Source organism: Esox lucius, chromosome 18, assembly GCF_011004845.1.
Source record: "Esox lucius isolate fEsoLuc1 chromosome 18, fEsoLuc1.pri, whole genome shotgun sequence".
Taxonomy (NCBI): Eukaryota; Metazoa; Chordata; class Actinopteri; order Esociformes; family Esocidae; genus Esox; species Esox lucius.
In genome coordinates, this window is record NC_047586.1 from 9,400,355 (window position 1) to 9,420,847 (window position 20,493).

The 20,493-nt window shown below is 39.7% G+C and overlaps 2 protein-coding genes across 24 annotated transcripts in view; both read right to left on the minus strand.

Annotated features, from left to right (window-relative positions):
• Window positions 1–3,167: 3,167 nt before the first annotated feature.
• themis (thymocyte selection associated) lies at window positions 3,168–12,669 on the minus strand. The gene is made up of 6 exons (XM_010882914.3): window positions 12,392–12,669; window positions 10,005–10,154; window positions 7,778–8,239; window positions 4,297–5,342; window positions 3,685–3,817; window positions 3,168–3,541 (listed from the first exon to the last, which is right to left on the minus strand). The coding sequence occupies exons 1-6, from the start codon at window positions 12,480–12,482 to the stop codon at window positions 3,351–3,353; spliced, it is 2,073 nt and encodes a 690-aa protein (XP_010881216.2). The 5' UTR covers window positions 12,483–12,669; the 3' UTR covers window positions 3,168–3,350.
• Window positions 12,670–14,008: 1,339 nt separating this feature from the next.
• Window positions 14,009–20,493, minus strand: part of ptprk (protein tyrosine phosphatase receptor type K) — a 139,308-nt gene continuing 132,823 nt past the window's right edge. For 9 of the 23 annotated variants that reach the window (XM_029114464.2, XM_029114470.2, XM_029114467.2 and 6 more), the window contains 8 exons: window positions 20,307–20,456; window positions 19,899–20,072; window positions 18,612–18,629; window positions 18,123–18,269; window positions 17,844–17,969; window positions 17,564–17,727; window positions 16,767–16,902; window positions 14,009–14,449 (listed from right to left, as the gene is read on the minus strand). In XM_029114464.2, the coding sequence (XP_028970297.1) occupies window positions 14,396–14,449; window positions 16,767–16,902; window positions 17,564–17,727; window positions 17,844–17,969; window positions 18,123–18,269; window positions 18,612–18,629; window positions 19,899–20,072; window positions 20,307–20,456 (969 nt within the window). In that variant the 3' untranslated portion in view covers window positions 14,009–14,395. The remainder of the gene's footprint in view (window positions 14,450–16,766; window positions 16,903–17,563; window positions 17,728–17,843; window positions 17,970–18,122; window positions 18,270–18,611; window positions 18,630–19,898; window positions 20,073–20,306; window positions 20,457–20,493) is intronic. The other 14 variants (XM_029114465.2, XM_029114476.2, XM_029114474.2 and 11 more) reach the window with 3 other exon arrangements.

The following is a 20,493-nucleotide window of genomic DNA, read 5'->3' on the forward strand; positions in this document are numbered from 1 at the left end:
GGGATAATTACCGTAGCCAGGGGTTTGAATACTTTTGCAAGGCAATGTTTACAGTCACTTAATAGAAATGGTTGTGTCTGTCATTGTCCAGTCAGCCACACATTTAGTTACATATTCAGCTGTGGTTACCTAAATTGCTAAAATAACACCTAGAACTTCACTACCAGATATCTTCATGAGTTTACTCAAGATGAATGGATGATTACAAACTAGAGCTGTAACCTACAGTACCATCAGCTTTTCCACTTGAACCGGTATGGGGGCTCCAAATCCACCTTGGGCCTGGATTATTTGTTTTTACTGATATGGCAGTAGGATAAACAGAACACAGCCATTTCATTAAGTTGTCCTTGCCAGGCACTTTCAAGTTACTAGGAATTTTATCTGAGGGATCATAGAAACATTTATCATAAAGGATTGTATAGAATGATTTATCATTAACACATATCATAGGTGATTTTTAGACAAACATGGGCAAACCATACCCTTTATATTGTTTAACTGTGTATGTTATCGCTTCCACATACTGTAGATTTACAGTACAATACTGTAGTTTTCCAAACAACAATCATTTTGCACAAGTAAAATTGTCCCCTTTTGTACAGACAAATGTTTTTACAATTCTTGTCTGCATGCAGACTTGATTGAACAATTACTGTTCAATTCTGAGAGGTGGGAGAAGTTCACCCCTCTCCATATTAATGTAACATGCCAACCTGACTGCAATGTCCATCCTTGCATGTTTTATAAATTCAAACGTTTGGTGTTGACAATTAACTTTTTTAGCTAGCTATGCTGTTTGGAAGCAAGCATGATGAAGTCACATCTTTTAAGTGGATAGTACAGTACGTGGATATAATGCCAGAGGAAGATCTTCACCAAAATCATCACTACTGTGCTGTAGGTCGTTTGCAGGAAATAAATGTACAGTACCGTTTCACGGTGAGTTTAGATACCTTTTAAATGATTCACACCATGGTCGCATTGATGGATTTTAGGCTTAGTAGGAAATGAGGTATTAGTAAAGCCATGCTTCTGTTCATATCAAAATTATGTAATTGTAAATGTGTACATCAATAACTACCAACACCTTTAAACAGAATGTTCAAAAAATAATGTTAGAAAATAAAAAAAATAGTATGTTCATTAAACAAAAAAATATTAGTATGTTCATTATACTCTGTGAAATATTTTGAACATTTTTATAATTTTTTATGTATCCAATATGTTTGTTCAGGCAGTGATGTAATGGTTTCATGCAGAAAGTGTTAAATTAGAGAGACTATAACCATAGCCTAGTCATTAGGACTGTTTTCCTATCAGTCCCTGTGAGCCGTTCCTCCATGGGTAAACTGTACTTCAGGCTGTGCTAGTGATGCTGTCCACACCTTCCAAACCAAGGGACTCATTAGCTCCTAACACAGCCAGATGTCTAACAGGCTGTTTTGATTACCATGTGCATTAGCCAATGCTCTATGTACTACAGAGACTTTAAGAACAAACATCTCGTATCACTCGAGACCAGCGCTTCCCAATGGCTTTTTGAAAGCCTTCAGGCAATTTTATGTATATTGCATCACTGAATAAAGTTTGTGTTCTTCGGTTAGTGGATAAGGTTATCTCCTCTTGATTTGCCTAACTACAGAGATAAGCGTTCCCGGCCCAGGTTCAGGCAGGTCGCTGCACAGATACAGTACAGTCAGTAAACCCAGGGACCAGAGTCTGGGGGTAGATTATGTCACCACTGGTATACGCAAGACAGAATTTGTCGCTGGAAATGACCATCATCTTAGACATGAATGTGTAAGTGATGTGGTAGTGCTTCTTACGATTGCTATAGATGGGACCAACCATATTGTAACATTTTGGGGTAAGCAGGATGCCAGATGCGGAGTTAAATGACAACAAAATATAAATAATGAATCTGAGGCAGGGGAAAAACTTTGCAGGAACAAGGCAGGTAGGCAAAAAGAAATAACGGCAGGCATAACACACACACAATAACTTGACAAAGGGCTAACAGAACTGGGCAAACTAAACAGGGTGCTAACGAGGGCTAACAACGAACAGGTGAAAACAAAAAAGGACAAGCTACATTCAAGGACAAAGGAAGAAAACAGAACAGGCTACATTCAAGAACAAACGCAAAACCAAACAGAACAGAACCTCACATATAACCCAACAATAGTAGGTATACTGTACTCAATGAAGTAGCTACTAGCGAAGAAAACAAAAGGAAATAAACAGGTTTATAAACATTGCAGCATTATCATGAGCCAAAACTTAAACATACATTCTGAATGTTTGGGTAAAAGTGCAGCTGCAGCTGCACTCAAAGCAGACATATTCTAGCAATATATTACAGCTCCCAAAATGATGATGAAAAGCATTACTAGATTCCAGAAGAATGTGTAATACCCTCTAAGACGTAAAGAGGGTTACACTGTAAGCACAGCATGCTGGGTAAATCTTTTTTAATGTCTTACAGAGGTACTAAATGCCACCAGCAAAGCAAATTGTTATTGATGTAGAAGGTTGTTTGTGTGATAGTAGCCCAGAGTTTTAAAAGGATGTCCACTCTCTGAAAATGTTATACAATATTATGTGCCAACATATGCTCGATGTCATCAAAACCATTCACTTTAAGTGGTGAATTTCTTGGCTAACTGGGGTTTGTGTAGGTACGGGCAGAAACTTCCTGGTTGAGCAAGGGTTTATAAAACAGTAAGCTATTGCCTCTGCTTTGTATGAAAAGTAGAGTGAAATGTTAGTTTCAGAGATGGTAGAGTGACAACAGTGTGGAATCTGTAGTCTCCCCCTGGTGGTTACATACATTAATTGCATTGCTGTTGACAACAGTTGAACCCACATATTACACACTTTTGTTTTCCTTGTGACAGTAGGATCTCTGGTGAAGATGTGGCACTCAGCCAGACTGACAAGGGCCGAGATCTCAGGTATACAGGATCTGGTTCTGAAACCAACCCTTTGAGCACAAGATGGTGAAAATATTTATTTTTGGTTAAAAATACGATTTTGCTCTGATCTACTCTCTTAACTAGCTCAGTGAAGACCTGTCACAATCATAGTTTCAGATACCATTCATTGTAATAAATTGTTTAATGTTTCTGAATAACACACACAATGTAGTAATCATACATCCTCTTTGTCAAATTATTATTTATTGATTCATATGTTTTCTCAGTCAATGCACCTGGTAAAATACAGGTAAAATAAAAGCATAAAGGGCCTAATAGCTTACATAAATATATTGTACTTGAAATATTATTACATTACAAGAATTAATCCTCACACAAATATGCTTTGGTTTTATTAGAACCATTCATTCTCTAAACCCGATTTACAGTGTGCAAAGAACATTTATTTCCTAGTTTCTTGTTGTCTGTGCTATGAATACTTTGGTCATGCATTTTTCTCCTAATGGTGTCTAGTTCATCCTCATAAATGTAGTCATAATCATGAATTTCATCATTATCCTGTTCAGAAGTCTGATGCTGAATTCTGCTATCCGTTCCAATGTCTGAAGAGAGAACACACACACACACCCTGGTATATGATTCAAGTTTGACAGTGAGAAATACATTAAGTCTTTTTAAACATGTTAAATTTAAGGATTTACAGTGATAGCTGATTATTAATGTATATGTAGATACATAGACAAACCTTTTTGTGTGCCCGGTTCAGGAACTGTGACCAGACTGGTGTTGAATGTTTCCTTTCTTGGTAGAAATGTTTTCTGATCACCTGAGACAGAGGAGCTCGGTTTAGGCATGGCTGGTTTGGCTGTATCCGGGCTCTGTAACAGAATAACACAGACAACGCATAATCAAAGTAACATAATCAAAGAAAATAACTTAATTTTCCCCTCAAATTTTTTTTTTTGTGTGAGTATGGCCTTGCCTCCACACAGCAACTCCCAGCAGGCTCGGGAGGGTTGAAGATTGGTACGTGTCTTCCAAAAAAAAACACCAGGCCACAGTTGGGCTTGCAAGTGACCGAAAAGTCAAAATACCTCACTATAACATGATGAGCCAGTTCAACCCTATCTGACATCCCTCCAACCAACATGGTTGGCGTTCAACCAATTTGAACGGCCTATCTGTGGAACATTCAGGCACTGTTGATATTGTGCAACCAAGATATTAACTTAGGTTGCAGTGGGCTGTTTGAGAGCTCTTCAGTTGATTCTAACATTTCATTTAATTCTCACAGCTATTGCTGTTTTCGTCTTTAATTATTTAGGGCATGACAAGCTATAACGAATGATTGATTTACCTTCAGAGAGGGGGTGTCAGGCTTCTTTGGTCTGGGAGGCTGTAGTTTCGCCTTATCCTCTGAGGGGGGTTGTGGTCTCTTGGGGGGTCGTGGGGGTGGCAGCACGCTGGCGTTGACGTACCTCCTCAGGACGAAGTAGCAGTCCTCTCCTATCTCCTCTACTACAGAGTGGAAGGCCTGGCCCCGGGGTGGCTCCGGGCCAGTCCACCTAGACAGGTGCTGCAGAGTCATGTTGGTACGGTTTACCGGCACCTCCCAGCACTGGGACAGGTCTAAGTTGGAAACCAGGAGGTAGGGATCAGTGATCTCTTCCTCCAACTGCAGCCCTGTTGCTGCCGCCAGGACATCGTTATTTACTGATAGGTCCCTCATAGACACCTTGACATTGAAGGGCAGGGAGAATCTTTGGCAGACCTCTGGGAACGTGTACTGCTTCTTGTCGTGGATCACCTCGACGAAGCCCCCGTCTAGACACATAGGGATCAGCATGGCCTCGTAGGTCTTGCCCACCATCTTCTTACAGGCCAACGCCTCCACTGTCTTTCTCTTGCCTCCATAGATAACCTCACTGGTCTCCCTCTGGTGGACCATAAACTGGTCGCCCATGGACACAGAGGACAGCCCCTCATAGTGGGTCTCAAAGGCCCTGGTGGCGACCACATGCAGCTGCTCCATGTCACTCTTGGCCACTTCCAGGTCATACGCCGTAGGAAATGTGCGGGGCCTGCGCTTTAACCTGCCGTTGTAGGACATTGGGATGAGGAAGCGTCGTTGGGCCTCACTGCGTAATTCAGAGGCCAGGATCCTCTTGGCCTGGTAAGCACCGTGGACAATGATTTGTCTAGAGGAAGCCAGGAAGGCCAATTCCTGCTGGATTTGCGCTGGGGGCACTATGACCTCAGCTTTGAGGGGAAACACTTCGCTTGGCTTGGCAAAGACATCAGGGAGGGACAAGGGCTCCATGAAACAGGCACCATCACATTCCTCTGTTACGTCCAAGACCTCAATATCAAGGGTTGACGGGATGAAAACAACGTTCTTCCCAACTGTGAACAGAAACAGGATCATTTCTGTTAAGCATTTCATTCATGTGAATGCTGCAAATAAACTGTTAATAAATTCAGAGTCAAATTTGCATTATTTATTGATTATATTTAATATTGACTTCTAGGTTTCTTGGTTCTTCGGTATGGTTAGCCAAGAAGAAAAAGCTTGTTAAGTTTTGGACACAATAATTTTGAAGTGTTTCCTGCAGAATATTCTAGTGAGTCCAAGGTTAAGGAGATTTAAGCCATGACAAATGCCTTGATGGATTTAGGATGGTGGGATGTTTCAACATTTCTAAAATAGTTTCCAAAACTGGGCAAATTTGTTAGTGTATACTAGTTAGTGGAATGCAAGTGACAAATTGCGAGGTTGTTAGCTCTTTTGTGAACTGCAAGGAAGCTGGCAAGATACTTGTCAGAGCTATTTGGAAGATTTCCACCATACAAAAGCACATAAATGCTAACTATTTTTAAAGGGGAAAGATGTTTTTTTTTCTAATTTCCTTATATTTATACGCAACTCCCCAATGATTTTCTTGTGTATATTCTTCTCCGGTGTTGGGTAACATTACGAATCCCAAAGAAATTCGGATACAGGTCTGGAATAAGTATAGTCAGGGCTTTTGAGCAGCGAAAGAATGCACTGGCTCTGAAAAGTATTCCCCCTTGGACTTTGGCTTATTTTATTGTGTTACAACATTCAGGTCTATAACACTGATCAACACAAACAAGTCTAGAATGTCAAAGTAAAATATACCATTTATAACATTTTCTAAATTAATTATAAATAGAAAATACATTTCAAAATTACCTCAGCAATAGATCCCACAGTATTATTACAGACAAGATTTAATCTATATTTGTTACTTTAAAAAATATAAATATCGAACTATTTAAATGTTTATGCTGATGACACTATACTGTGCATTGACTATGGGGTTTAAGTACAGACTATCACCTTTAATTTCAGTGGATGCCCATGAATATCACGTGAACCGTTTAATAATTACAACACATTTTGTAGATAGTTCCCCATTTTAGTGTTGTGTGTATTTGGACACAGCTGTTTCTGATTTGACAGGTAGGTTTGTTTATATTTTAAAGCATTCACAAGAGAGGTGCCAATGTCTAGTCTAGATTTTAGGTATTGCATTTGGAGTCTGTTGCTGGTGTCAACAGCATGAACACCAAAGATATTTCAGTTCAAGTCAAGCTGGCCATCATAAAGCAGATCGATCAGAGAAAAAATGTGGATTGCCAAAATCAACTGTTTGGTACATAAAGAAGAAAAAATAAAGCACTGGTAAGTTTGACCATGACAAACTCTCGGACAGATCAGAAACACTCTAGAAAGAAGATGTGGATGTTTCAGCCTCTACCATTTGCAGAAGTCTTCACCGCAAGGTGCAAAATCACCAGTTAGTCTCAAAAACATAAAGGCCAAAAAGTACCTAAAAGAGCCTGCTGAGTTCTAGAAAAGTATGTTGTGGAGATACAGTATATGAACAACACTAACATGTATTAGAGTGATAGCAAGAAAAAAGTGAGCAGAAAAATTAAATGGCATACCACTCCACTGTAAAACATTGAATCACCTGTTCTGAATGTAATTGAGCATACCTTTAACATGCTGAAGACAAGACTGCTGGCAAGAGGTCCCACTTTAGAAACCCTCCAATTATATGTATCATTTCAAATTGAAAGTACTTGAATGAAGAGATGGAAAATAAATAAAAATGTGTCCTCATCCAAATACTTCTGGATTTGGACTGTATATTCACTGTGTGTACAGTATATACATATATATGTAAAAGTATATGCAAGTATATACAGCTCCGTAAAAGATTTCCTTTCCAAAAAAGCTGAAAAGGAAAGTGGTCTCTTAACCTTTTCCAGAGCTGTATGTATGTGTACGTGTTAACCTTGTGGACATTAGCTGAGTTACAGCAACAGCTTATTCAAAACACTTTTCCATTCTCTTTCACTTTTGGTTGGCCAGCTGTAAAATCTATATTTTTTCACAAACAATATTCAGTGCTTGTTTTTTTTTTTATACTTGAACAGAAATTTTACGAACTGTGTAGAAATTTAGCAAACAGGACATTTTCGTTAGTTCTCTTCAAGTGCAACTTTAAATCTTTAACTAAGAAGTAAAAATGCATTATAATTTATTTAACACCGTAAGGACTTTGGGTAAAAACACACTATTTATATGTCTGTGCTTTTGAAACCAATTTCATAGGAAAGCATAGCTTTTATGTTCATAGGTTGTCACTGTTTTAGTGGGATCCCTTTAACTCAAAAAGAAGAAAAGAAGATGAGAAAGAAATACAAATTCAGAGAATCAATGTTTGCCTTTTTATCTGTCAATTAAATCCTTTTGACTTCCACCTAACTTTTGATGTAAATTGAAAATATTGTTACTCGCGACTCACACTTGGACACAGTCTGTAGCTCGTAGACAGGTGTAAGGACCAACTCTCCACTGTAATCCTCTGGCAGCTCACAAACACATTTCACCTTAGATGGGAAAGACTTGGCCCAAGTCACCGTCCTTCTCCTTCCTTTGGGCATTTTCCATTCCACCAGCTCCTTGAGGGTGTAGAACTGGTCGTCGTCACACTCATAGAACTCCCCAGGTTGTGAAAGCTTCAAAGTGAAGGTGTGCCGGGAGTCTTTTCTCATAACCTCACATTCAACATGGCTGTCGCCGTGTTCCGTCCTCAGTGCTGTAAGTCTGAAGCTCTCCATGGCCTGGATGGTTCCCTCTGTCAGCTGCAGATCAATGGGGGAACAGAACTCGGGCTGACCCAGGCGCTCAGGGCTTATACGCACCAAGTCAACAATCTCTCGTATACTGGTGTAGGGCCTCTTGTCGGCAACAATCCTAAAAAGACCTGAAAATATACCACAGGCAGAACCACTGCATCACAGTAAAAACTGCACAATTTGAAAGAATGTACAAGAAATGTAAATCACTGCACCTAGCTCATGTTCACTAGAATGATTAAAAAGCTTACATTACATGTAAATGTGAAAGAAAAAAATTATCTTTGTGTCTAACAGATTCTTAACTAAAAACACATTGTTTTAATAATTGTGCTTAGCTGTAATACATAGTAAAGGCCAATTATCAATTAATTAAAATCTGAATACAACCTTACTGGGTAAAATGTAAAGAAAGATGGAATGCAATGATGTGCAAATCATTTAAACCCTTTATTCAATAGAAAATAGTACAAAGAAAACATATCAAATGTTGAAACTGAGACATTTTACAGTTTGTTGAAAAATATATGCCCATTTTTAATTTGATGCCAGCAACACATTTCAAAAAAGCTGGCACAAAGTTGTGTAATTTTAATAAAACAAAACCTGGTGGTACATCTCACAACTAATTAGGTTAATTGGCCACAGGTCAATAACATGATTGGGTATAAAAAGAACATCCCAGAGGGGATGAGTCTTTCAGAAGACGAGGAGGGGTTCACCATTCTATGAACAACTGCACGGGCAAATTTAAGAATACTTTTTCTCAAGGTAAAATGGATGGCCATTATCTTCGGGCCCTCAGGTGGCACTGCATGAAAAACAGACACGATTCTGAAGTGGAAATCATTGCATGGGCTCAGGCAGAATTCCGAAAACCACTGTCTGTGAACACAGACAGATGTTGCTGCATCCACAAATGCAAATTAAAACTCTGCCATGCAAAGAAACCATACACAAACAAGATTCAGAAACGCTGCAGTCTTCTCTGGGCCTGAGCTCATTTAAGATGGACTGAGGCGAAGTGGAAAACTGTCCTGTGGTCTGACGAATCAAAATGTTATAATATTTTGGGGAATCATGGACGCAGCGTCCTATGGACTAAACTGGAGAGGGACCATCCGGCTTGTTATCAGCATGCAGTTCAAAAGCCAGCATCCATGAGATGGAGTGCATTAGTGCACATGGCATGGGTGATGTGCGCATCTCTGAAGGCACTATTAATGCTGAACAATATTTACAGGTTTTGGAGCAATATATGCTGCTGTCTTGCTTATTTCAGCAAGACGATGCCAATCCACATTCTGCACGCATTACAACAGCATGGGACTGTAGTACAAGAATCCGGGTGCTAAACTGGCCTGCCTGCAGTCCAGACACGTCACCCACTGAAAATGTTTGCCGCATTATGCAAAAGACAATAAAGGACACACAGAACTGTTGAGCAGCTGATATCCTATATCAAGTAAGAATGGGAAAACATTTTACATTCAGAATTATAGCAATTGGTCTCCTCAGTTCCCAAACGCTTACAGTGCGCTGTTAAAAGAAGAGGTGATGCAACACAGTAGTAAACATGCCCATGTCCCAACTTTCTTTGAGACGCATTGCTGGTATCAAATTCAAAATAGGCATATATTTTTCCAAAAACAATAACAATTCTCAGTTTCAACATCTGATATGTTGTCTTTGTACTATTTTTCAATTAAATATAGGGTTTCAATGATTTGCACTTCGTTGGATTCTGTTTTTATTTACATTTAACGTTGTTTTTTTGGAAGTAGGGGTTGTAGCTATACCCACAGTATATGACAAGCATTCATTATGGTACACATTTGATCAGTGACTTTCAATTTCATTTTCAAGGCCTAGTTAAGATGTTTTTAGGCCCACCTGGGTAGTCAAGAGATAGATCCACTGTCGTAGTTTTGGATCCCTCAGACTGAAGCTCCGCAGTGAGTCTGGTGACGCTGATCCCGATGATCTTCAGGAGCTCTCCGTTGGAGAAACTCCACTCTCTTCCAAATAGATCATACACAGAACCTGGTAGAAAGGCATTTCAAAGGATCCATTCTTGTGGCACTAAATTCAAAATACTATGTGAGCTTAAGGATCTGACGAAGAACACAAGTAATGGTTGGTAACAATGTAATAACTATATTAAGTATTAGAAGTACAAACCCGATTCCACAAAAGTTGGGACACTGTACAATTGTGAATAAAAACAGCATGCAATGATTTCAATATTTTATTCAGAATACAACATAGATGACATATCAAATGTTTAAACTGAGAAAATGTATCACTTTAAGGGAAAAATAAGTTGATTTTAAATTTCATGGCATCAACACATCTCAAAAAAGTTGGGACAAGGCCATGTTTACCACTGTGTGGCATCCCCTCTTCTTTTATAACAGACTGCAAACGTCTGGGGACTGAGGAGACAAATTTATGAATAGGAATGTTGTCCCATTCTTGTCTAATACAGGCTTCTAGTTTTTTATCTGTCTTAGGTCTTCTTTGTCGCACCTTCATCTTTATGATGCGCCAAATGTTTTCTATGGGTGAAAGATCTGGACTGCAGGCTGGCAATTTCAGTACCCGGATCCTTCTTCTATGCAGCCATGACATTGTAATTGATGCAGTATGTGGTCTGGCATTGTCATGTTGGAAAAAGCAAGGTCTTCCCTGAAAGGGAAGACGTCTGGATGGGAGCATATGTTGTTCTAGAACTTGAATATAACTGTCAGCATTGATGGTGCCTTTCCAGATGTGTAGGCTGCCATGCCACACGCACTCATGCAACCCCATACAATCAGTGATGCAGGCTTCTGAACTGAGCGCTGATAACAACTTGGGTTGTCCTTGTCCTCTTTAGTCCAGATGACATGGCGTCCCAGTTTTCCAAAACAAACTTCAAATTTTTATTCGTCTGACCACAGAACACTTTTCCACTTTGCCACAGTGCATTTTAAATTATCCTTTGCCCAGAGAAAACGCCTGCGCTTCTGGATCCTGTTTAGATACGGCTTCTTTTTTGACCTATAGAGTTTTAGCCAGCAACGGCGAATGGCACAATGGATTGTGTTCACCGACAATGTTTTCTGAAAGTATTCCTGAGCCCATGTTGTGATTTCCATTACAGTATCATTCCTGTAAGTGATGCAGTGCTGTCTGAGGGCCCGAAGATCACGGGCATCCAGTATGGTTTTCCGGCCTTGACCCTTACGCACAGAGATTGTTCCAGATTCTCTGAATCTTTGGATGATATTATGCACTGTAGATGATGATGATAACTTCAAACTCTTTGCAATCTTTCTCTGAGAAACTCCTTTCTGATATTGCTCCACTATTTTTCGCCGCAGCATTGGGGGAATTGGTGATCCTCTGCCCATCTTGACTTCTGAGAGACACTGCCACTCTGAGAGGCTCTTTTTATACCCAATCATGTTGCCAATTGACATAATAAGTTGCAAATTGGTCCTCCAGCTGTTCCTTATCTGTACATTTAACTTTTCCGGCCTCTTATTGCTACCTGTCCCAACTATTTTGGAATGTGTAGCTCTCATGAAATCCAAAATGAGCCAATATTTGGCATGACATTACAAAATATCTCACTTTCAACATTCGATATGTTATATATATTCTATTGTGAATTAAATATAAGTTTATGAGATTTGTAAATTATTCCATTCCTTTTTTACTCACAGTTTGTACAGTGTCCCAACTTTTTTGGAATCGGTTTTGTATAAATAACTCATGTATTATTAGCTGTTAATGTTGATAATATTTAAGGGTTTATTCATGAAATGCAGAGACCACGTTAAGATTTACAATCTCTTGGATTTTTTATAAGTCGGAACAGTGCTTGTCCGTTTTTCTTTTTTTAATTAACATTTATTTATGTTTTATTTATTCAGTCTTTGCAATAATCTGTGATTTTAAACAATATTCAAAATAAAAACTGTAATTTTGGAAAATGTGTCTGGTGATTTGGTCAACTCATTACAAGTTATACCACAAGATCAACAAGATTATCTTTGATAAATAAAAAATATATAAAAAATTAAATCACCAGTCATTTGTATTCGATATTTGAATAGTCTTGTTTGTCTCGTTAAGGCCATACTTAACATTGAAAAATATATTTTAAATGAAGTATGTTAAAATTTACTTCTTTGTAGTTTCTCAGTTTAATTATTAAATACTTAGCCATGGGCTCTCCATACATTTCAGTCCAGTGAGAAAAACTGAAGGCCTAATATCGTATTCAGTCTTACCTTGGAAGTAATATCCAGATTGTATCTGCACCACTCGTGGGAGAGTCTTTGCATCCAGCGAGCAGGTAAACTTATCCAGAGACATAGCCATCCTTTCCAAAATTCGACACTGAAGGAAATCTAGAAAGATGCCACCATTTCCATAGGTATGTAAAAAGGTTAACAAGAGGTTTGTTAGTGCCAGGTAACCTGAGTACCAGGGCTTATTTTTTTGTATCTAAGCCGGCTGTTAACAGCATACTTGTTCACAATAAACAATGTACCTCAGTGACAAAGAGAAGGAGCTGTCACCTATGAGTCATTACTGCAACAGCAGAAGTTAAATGAGCGTCAATCTGCCTCCGGAAACCAGAGACAGCTTCTAACCACAACTCACTAGCTAGGTTATAATACTTGGAATCCAGCCTAAGAAAATGCAACCCAATAAATTACGTATATAAAAAAAAAACTATTAGACAGGTAAAAAAAGAAAGAAAAGGAACAGTATCCAGATGTAATATCAATTAGTCTAAAGGAAAGTGAAAAGTTGTATTTGTTTAATTTCCCTTCCTCCTTTATATCATCATATCAACTTGTTGATGCAGGCATGTCATATCAAAACAGCTTCCAACAGATTCAGGAGTGTTGAAGATTCAAGCCTTCATTATAGCCATTTGAGGCAAGGAATTCTGCTTTTTCTCACACATTTTCTCCCGCTTGATTAACCAGAAAATCACTTGGGTAAATGTGAGGATTTGCTCACTCACCTGAAGACTATCTAAAAAGTTGTGAGCATATCATGCATATGACCACATTAAATAGCATGTCGCACCTGTGATAACATTAATGTTACACAATGACATTTTATTCAAATATTTATTTGTATTTTTTATTACAGCCAATAAGCCAACAGTTACAGACAAAAAAAAATATGAAACATGACTAAAGTCCACATGATAATGACTTTTTTCCTTTTCTCCAGGAGGTCCACTCATGTCCCACATCAGTATGGCTGGCCGTACAATAGTCTCCGCCGTGTGGGGTTACATCCTAATAAGCTGTTTCTAATACTGAATATAATTTTTTCCCCCACTGTGTTCCTTTAGTTTTTCTAAATTACCAATACAAGCTGACAGATCATCAGAAAAAAATAGAACTCTTTTATGGTCAACACTTGACCTTCTGATATTCTATCTGCATGGGCAGAATTCACAAGCATTTTTACACAAATAATCCACGGTCAGATCACATCGAGGATAAGAAACATTTCAAAACAAGGTACTTCTACTCAAATGTATCATAATACTTAAAAACTACATTAAATGTTTACGGTTTAAAGTAATGAGTAAACATGGAATGAAGATGATTGTTTTTAGCCTTCAAAAAGGAATGCAAATAAACAATAAATACAAACAATGTGCTTTATCCATATAGACATATTTACATAAGTCTTTGGCTTATGATTAAGATTTGCTTCAGAATAAAAACAAAATGAGCCAGCCATCAGTGCACGATACAAACATTACCAAGCCATGTCACATGTTAGCACTTATATTCATGTATAGAGTGCAGTGTTTTTTCTTCCATATTTGTGATTGACTTCTATATATATATATATATATATATATATATATATATATATATATATATATATATATTGTTCATTGACAATAATGCCGCTAATATAGAAAAAAATTACTTTTTTTGCATGCAACACCTTGGCTTTCGTGTTACCGTTTTTACAATGGCTGTACATAAAAACAACTAAATCTGCAAAAGACATTGAAGCAAATGAGACCAGGAGGCCTTGTTTCTGTGGCACTGGACACTGTGAAGTACTGTAAAATGGAGACATTTACAAACCACTCACATCGTACAGTTAGAAACATTAAAGAGTTTTCAAAAAATCCAAAACCATTTGTAGCAGTCTGTATGGGCTTAGTCAATGACGACCGCCTCCAAAGGAGTAATGGTAAGTGGAATGGCTGCCAACATCCAAAGTTCTGTTTCACTGCGTCTTCTCGGTTAAGATGTCTCGATGAACTCCAGAGCAAGGTCATAGCAGAAGCGGTACTGCTCCTGTTTAAAGGAAAACAGACCAAGTGTGAACCCCTGAGGTGCTAAACATGATTCACATCCTACAGTACAAAGGCCAATGAACATGCAGACAACATGACAACCAGAAGTTTGATCACAGAATTCAGAATTACTACTGTCAAAAATAGAAACATAAATGACCAGAAGAGTACATTTTTTAAGCTAATAATTGTTTTTGTTTGATTCTACAAGTGCCTGAGATATTCCTCAATGAAACTTTCTCGCCAGCCTCGCCAGTTTGCATTCACTTGTAGACCCCTAATGCTCACTATAGACAGTCACAGTACTAAACAGAAGCCCACCCTTTACCACCCTGGACCAGATAATACTACTCCAGTCTTATTCGGTAAGGGAAGAGACAAGTCATGTAATTGCTTAAATTCAGTCTTGTAAATGTTAGAGGCGAGATTCTATACAGCGTCCCTTTAAATAAGTGAATTTCTAACAATTCTCTGGCAGTAGATTTTGGATGTGAATTTTACACAAAGCTGCAGACAGACACTAATGCATTTCTCTGGAAAGGATGTGGTGTCTTTCATGTTTGCCCACAACAATAAAGTTCCTAAACTTAACATTGGTCTCATTGGTACACTTGTCAGTGGTGCAGAACATCATCATTGTTTTATATTTTTGACAATATCACTTACAATGTCAATCAGTTACAATGTATTCACACAATCTGCTACACAAATCGACGTGTGGTGTTTCGGTACGGTCTAGTAAATAATCTCCCTAGAAATTAGTAGTTGCTTAGGCTCATGCTAAAATTGTATATAGGATCAACAGTATCTATAAACTAGGTTAGCACGGAACTGCGTGCAATTTTTTTAACTGTTTGGAGTCATTCGTCATAATATGTGAATCAGTTCCAAATGAAATAATTAATATATAAAAAGGAGAAATTAATATACATTCAATATAATGAATGGGTTGAATCAAAACCCCTGTTTAAATGTTTTCTCAAACTTTTGATTTAGCAAACATCCCTAGACATATAACACATACTTTCTTTATGTACCATACATTTGTAGTTATATTGTAAACACAATAATTTAACAATTCTATTGTGCATGGAACCGATTTCTCTTTTAAGTTTTAGAACTTCACTGTAAATTGGTAATATTTAGCAAAAACATAATTCTCTATGTTTTTGCAAAACATCTCCCAAATAATATACAGCATTACAATGTATGAGATTATAGTATATGGGATTAAAACAAATATAGTAAATAGTACCTTTATCATGATATAAAAAGCACAGAAGTTAATGTTTTATTCAATAATTATCCATGAAAGCAGTTTGATGTTCATTGTTATGCTACATCAGCAAGTCCAGGAAAGTATGAAGAGAATTAGTCGAGTGATAAATAAGCTTGTTCTTTTCCAATTTGTTTGTTTCTAGGCTAGCATTTAGTTTGGTACTCCAGGGGTTAATTTAACCCAGCCAGTGTGTCAATCTGAACATGAAAGATTGATTTCACATTTGATATGCAAACTCCCTTGGCTGTATCCAACCACACAGTAACAGTGGGCACTGTGTAGAGTAGGCAGCAAAATCACGCACCAACGTATTTAATATTGACACGGATACTTTCACATAAATGCCTGCGGAAAAGCTAGAACACACACAATTGGAGCTAGCCATTGTCATTCCAGTTTCTGGTTGGACATAACTGATTGAGCTAAAGATGGTTATTTGTTCTTTAACAAAGCAATTACCCAAGAAGAATTTAAGAGGACAAACAATTAGATTTTTGTCCGCACAAATATCTCAAAGTGAAATTATACAATTGTATGCATTTCCTTAGGAACATTTTACTTGAATGAAAATATTTTAAATGATGGTAAAAGCAATCAGCATACGAGGCAGTGATGGATCAAAAATCTCTAATGAATGGGTTGACTGGCCCTTCCCCATATTGCTAAATTACCAACTTGGCCAAACTGTGCAACAGTTCCAAGATAGAGTGAGATTTCTCAACTTCTTCATAATATCGAACGTTTATTGACTACCTAACCACTGGAAAATCTAATTGAATGATGCCATACAGGCAAAATAACTATCTCCTCAACAAAGCAAGGGTGTCAATAATAAACATGTAGATAATTTAAGTTCACAGTCTCCAATGCAAACGTGCTGAAGATAAAGCGTCCGAAAAGATGACCCCCGGTGTAATACATTTCTTTATGGGGAGCCACATTGAGGACACCCAGTCGGGATAAACGTGGAGTTCAGTTAGGTGTTAACCGTTTAAGGAACGTGCTAGTACGTGGCTGTGGGCCTGCTGGCCCGTCTTACCGGGCTGTCCACCATGTTTGGCTTGCTGTTCCTCAGGCTCTTGACGGCGTGGAACACGTCCACCACGTTCTGCCGCTTGATCATCTCACAGACGATGCTGATGGCACAGAACATCCCACTGCGGCCGCCTCCGTTCCTGCAACGAGGTGGGGAGGAGGGAGGTTGTTTGTCTATTGAACCGCCAGACTTGTGAAAGAGAGGAGGCGGTTGTGAGAAAGTGATGGTGAGGGTGTTGTTTGGATGCCTGTATGTGGGTCGGGCTGGCATGTAACTGTTGAATTAGGTAAACCTACGGTCTTCCGTGAAGCTACCATGATTAAAAATAACCCTTATAATTGTAAAACATTAATACTTTTAAGACAATATATCCAAAACACTTGAAAACAGGCGGAACTGGACATGGCTAACTGTTGAATCCGTCAAGCCGTCTCAAAGTGAGCTCTCTTCTTGAAAATGAGCTCATTTTGATTATGCAACAGGATCTGTACGTCCTATGCACTTCGATGTCATGTCCAGACACTCATTAAAGGAAAACCTGGAATGCTGGTTGTTCCACTCAATCTAAAAAAAAAAAACACCATCTCTGCTGAATTTAACTGCCAAACGTCATTCCTTCAGTGACCGTAAAGGCCAAGACAAAGAAGTGAGAACCGCCTTGTAATGTTCACCGCTGTCCTTTCATGTACTGCAAGGTCCCTTCTAATTTTAGATTAATCAAAGTTTTGTGGCGGTGGTGTATCTGTGCGTACGGGTGTGCATGTATGTGTGTTGGCATGCACGTGCGTGCGTACACTCACAGGCAGTGAATGATGGTGCGTCCCTCTCCCTCCTCGCACTCCTCCTGCCACTTGTCCACCTGCAGAATGAGCTTGAGGAAGGAGCGCTTGGACGCCGGCACCTCCCTGTGGGCCGCCCAGCCCAGATACTGGAACTGTCTGACCATCAGGTAGCCCTCCTGAGGCTGCAGAGAACACATGAACACACACGCGGGCGTCAGGGCCGGAAACATCAGCGTCCAGCCGTCCTGCTGTCATGACCATGACTGGTATTATATGGGTATCGTGCGCGGCCACTCACCCTGGTGAGGTTACATATTCTGAACAGACGGCTGATGACGTCACAGTCCATGGAGCAGGACATACATTCCACCTGGACGGGACCGTAGCGGAGTGTCCCCTCTTCGGGCCAATACTGGGGACAGCCCTGACGGACGACAGCGACGGGCTCAGAAACGGACGAGTGCCTCCACTCAAACAAAAACTCAAAATACCCCCCCCCCCCCGCCACACACACACACACACACACACAACCTCCCCCATTCCTAAACCCCTAAACGCCTCGTCGACGTGGACTCACGGATTCACGCGTTACCTGTGCCAAGTCGACCTCATTGAGCATCACCAGGGATGTGCAGCCGTAGTCGTAGACCAGCCTCCAGAAGTCTTTCACCGTGTTGGGCAGAGGATGCTGGGTCACGATAAAGGCTGCCGGCTGCCTGTAGCTCTGCAGGGGGGGGAGGAAGTCAACGAGCAACCATGTGACATCTGGTGGCGCCGAGTCGGCAGACATTTACGGAGGACAAGCACACGACCGATGGCAACACGGTACATCTGTCACAATGAACGACGCGTGGATGTATGAACATGCACGGGACGCCGAGGGCCTCATGTTTCAATGACAACGGAACTCTTAGGGTCAGAGCCATCCACGGTGGAGACATGCTTCCAGCGACCAAATAGAAGTTAAATGGGGGTTCTGCTGACATACACCTTTATTAAGCCATGAAACAAATCCAGTATAGTTAGAAGCATTTATTTATTGAGAAGTGAAAAGTTCAGAAATTACCTGATATTCTTCTGACGGCTTGGTTAGAAAAAGTCCAAGAGTTTGTGAAGCGTACGAGGAAGTGATTTAACATTACCCTCAAAATAAAATAGCTCATGATCTGGCAAAATTCGGCTTCTCTGCACATGTAATACCATCTCCCAGGGTCTTCCCGGTCTATGTCCGTATGCCGCCATACTATAATAGGCCTACAGGCATTCTAGCAAAAACTGATTGTAAAATGTATACGTTCAGGCCACACATCTGATTAGTCAAATGTACATTGCACCTGTGATTTGTTAGTCACTCAGGTTCAGCATGTGTCAAGTCACCTTTGGCCTTTTTTCAGCTTTATATGGCAGGCAGGTAAATGGTAACAGCCAAGGGGTGTCTCCTTTATTAACAAAACTATGACAAGATGGACTCCTAGAAGATGGATTCACATTCTGGCACAGATTCTGACATCAGACTGAGAGAGAATCCTCATCTAAAAGTAATGCATACTGTTGTAGAGACTGTAGTAAACTACTTGCATACTGTTGTAATGTGTAGAGACTGTAGTAAACTACTTGCATACTGTTGTAATGTGTAGAGACTGTAGTAAACTACTTGCATACTGTTGTAATGTGTAGAGACTGTAGTAAACTACTTGCATACTGTTGTAATGTGTGGAGACTGTAGTAAACTACTCGCATACTGTTGTAATGTGTAGAGACTGTAGTAAACTACTTGCATACTGTTGTAATGTGTGGAGACTGTAGTAAACTACTTGCATACTGTTGTAATGTGTAGAGACTGTAGTAAACTACTTGCAGGACTAAAGGTAGGAATAATAATAAAATACATTGTGATTATACACTGCACTGTTTCACTTACCTCACCCTTTTCAAAAAAGTATTAAAAAGAAAATATTGGACTTTTGCTTTATTTGCAAACCGAAAAGATGAAAAGCTCAAATGTACTTTGGGAACACATCAACAGCCATATTGAAGAATTTAGTCAATAATGTTTTTTTTAACGTAAAATGCCTCACTCCAACCCCCAATATCTTCATTCACATTCACTACTTAAAGATTTAATTAAAAATAATTAAAGATTTTGGGCACATCTTTCTTTTTAAATACAGGGAACAGCAGTCCTCCTACAGATTTCAGAAGAGTGCAGAAAACAGAAGAACACACCTGGATTTGTCTCTAGCTTCCTGTGTTTACTGTACATACAGGTAACATCCAGTGCACCCAGAAAGCCTGGTGACGTATGTGTCTGTGTGGGAGTGTTTTAGCGTGCATGAGGGGAGAGGACACTTACATCCATGAGGGCAGCATTGATATAGTTGCTGCTCTCCCCGTCAATGGTGATGAGGAAGGGCAGACAGCGGTCTGGGGGTAACATGTCCATGAAGCGGTTCTTCTCGTGGTTCCTGGGCAGCAGAGCGATGCTGCAGTCCTCAGGTTGGGGCTGCGGGGTCACCGAGTTCAGGGTCTGAAAACAACCCAAATAAAACCACCGGCCAGTGGAGACAGTGTTGGTACACACGGGCAGAGTTCCAGAGTGCTATAAGGTAAGATTTGGGAGGCACGTCCGAGCATATTTGCATGTATTTCACTACAACACTGTTGTGCAAGCCATAATTAACATCAAGCGCTGAAAGCCCAAGTGGTGAACTGAAAGTTTGCGCGACCGCAAAACCGTTTGTGTGTGTGTGGGGGGCTGTACCTGGAATTCATCCTTGAGGTGTGAGGAGTTGCTCTGTGAGTCTATCCTAATCATGTCGTAATAGGCCGCTTTGTACTCGCAGGCGGGGATGGCCGTCTCTCCACACAGACACGCCTCCAGGATGGCGTCGTGGATGAAGATATACTGCTCCTGCGTCAGACCGACAGACACGGCAGTCAGGGGGATG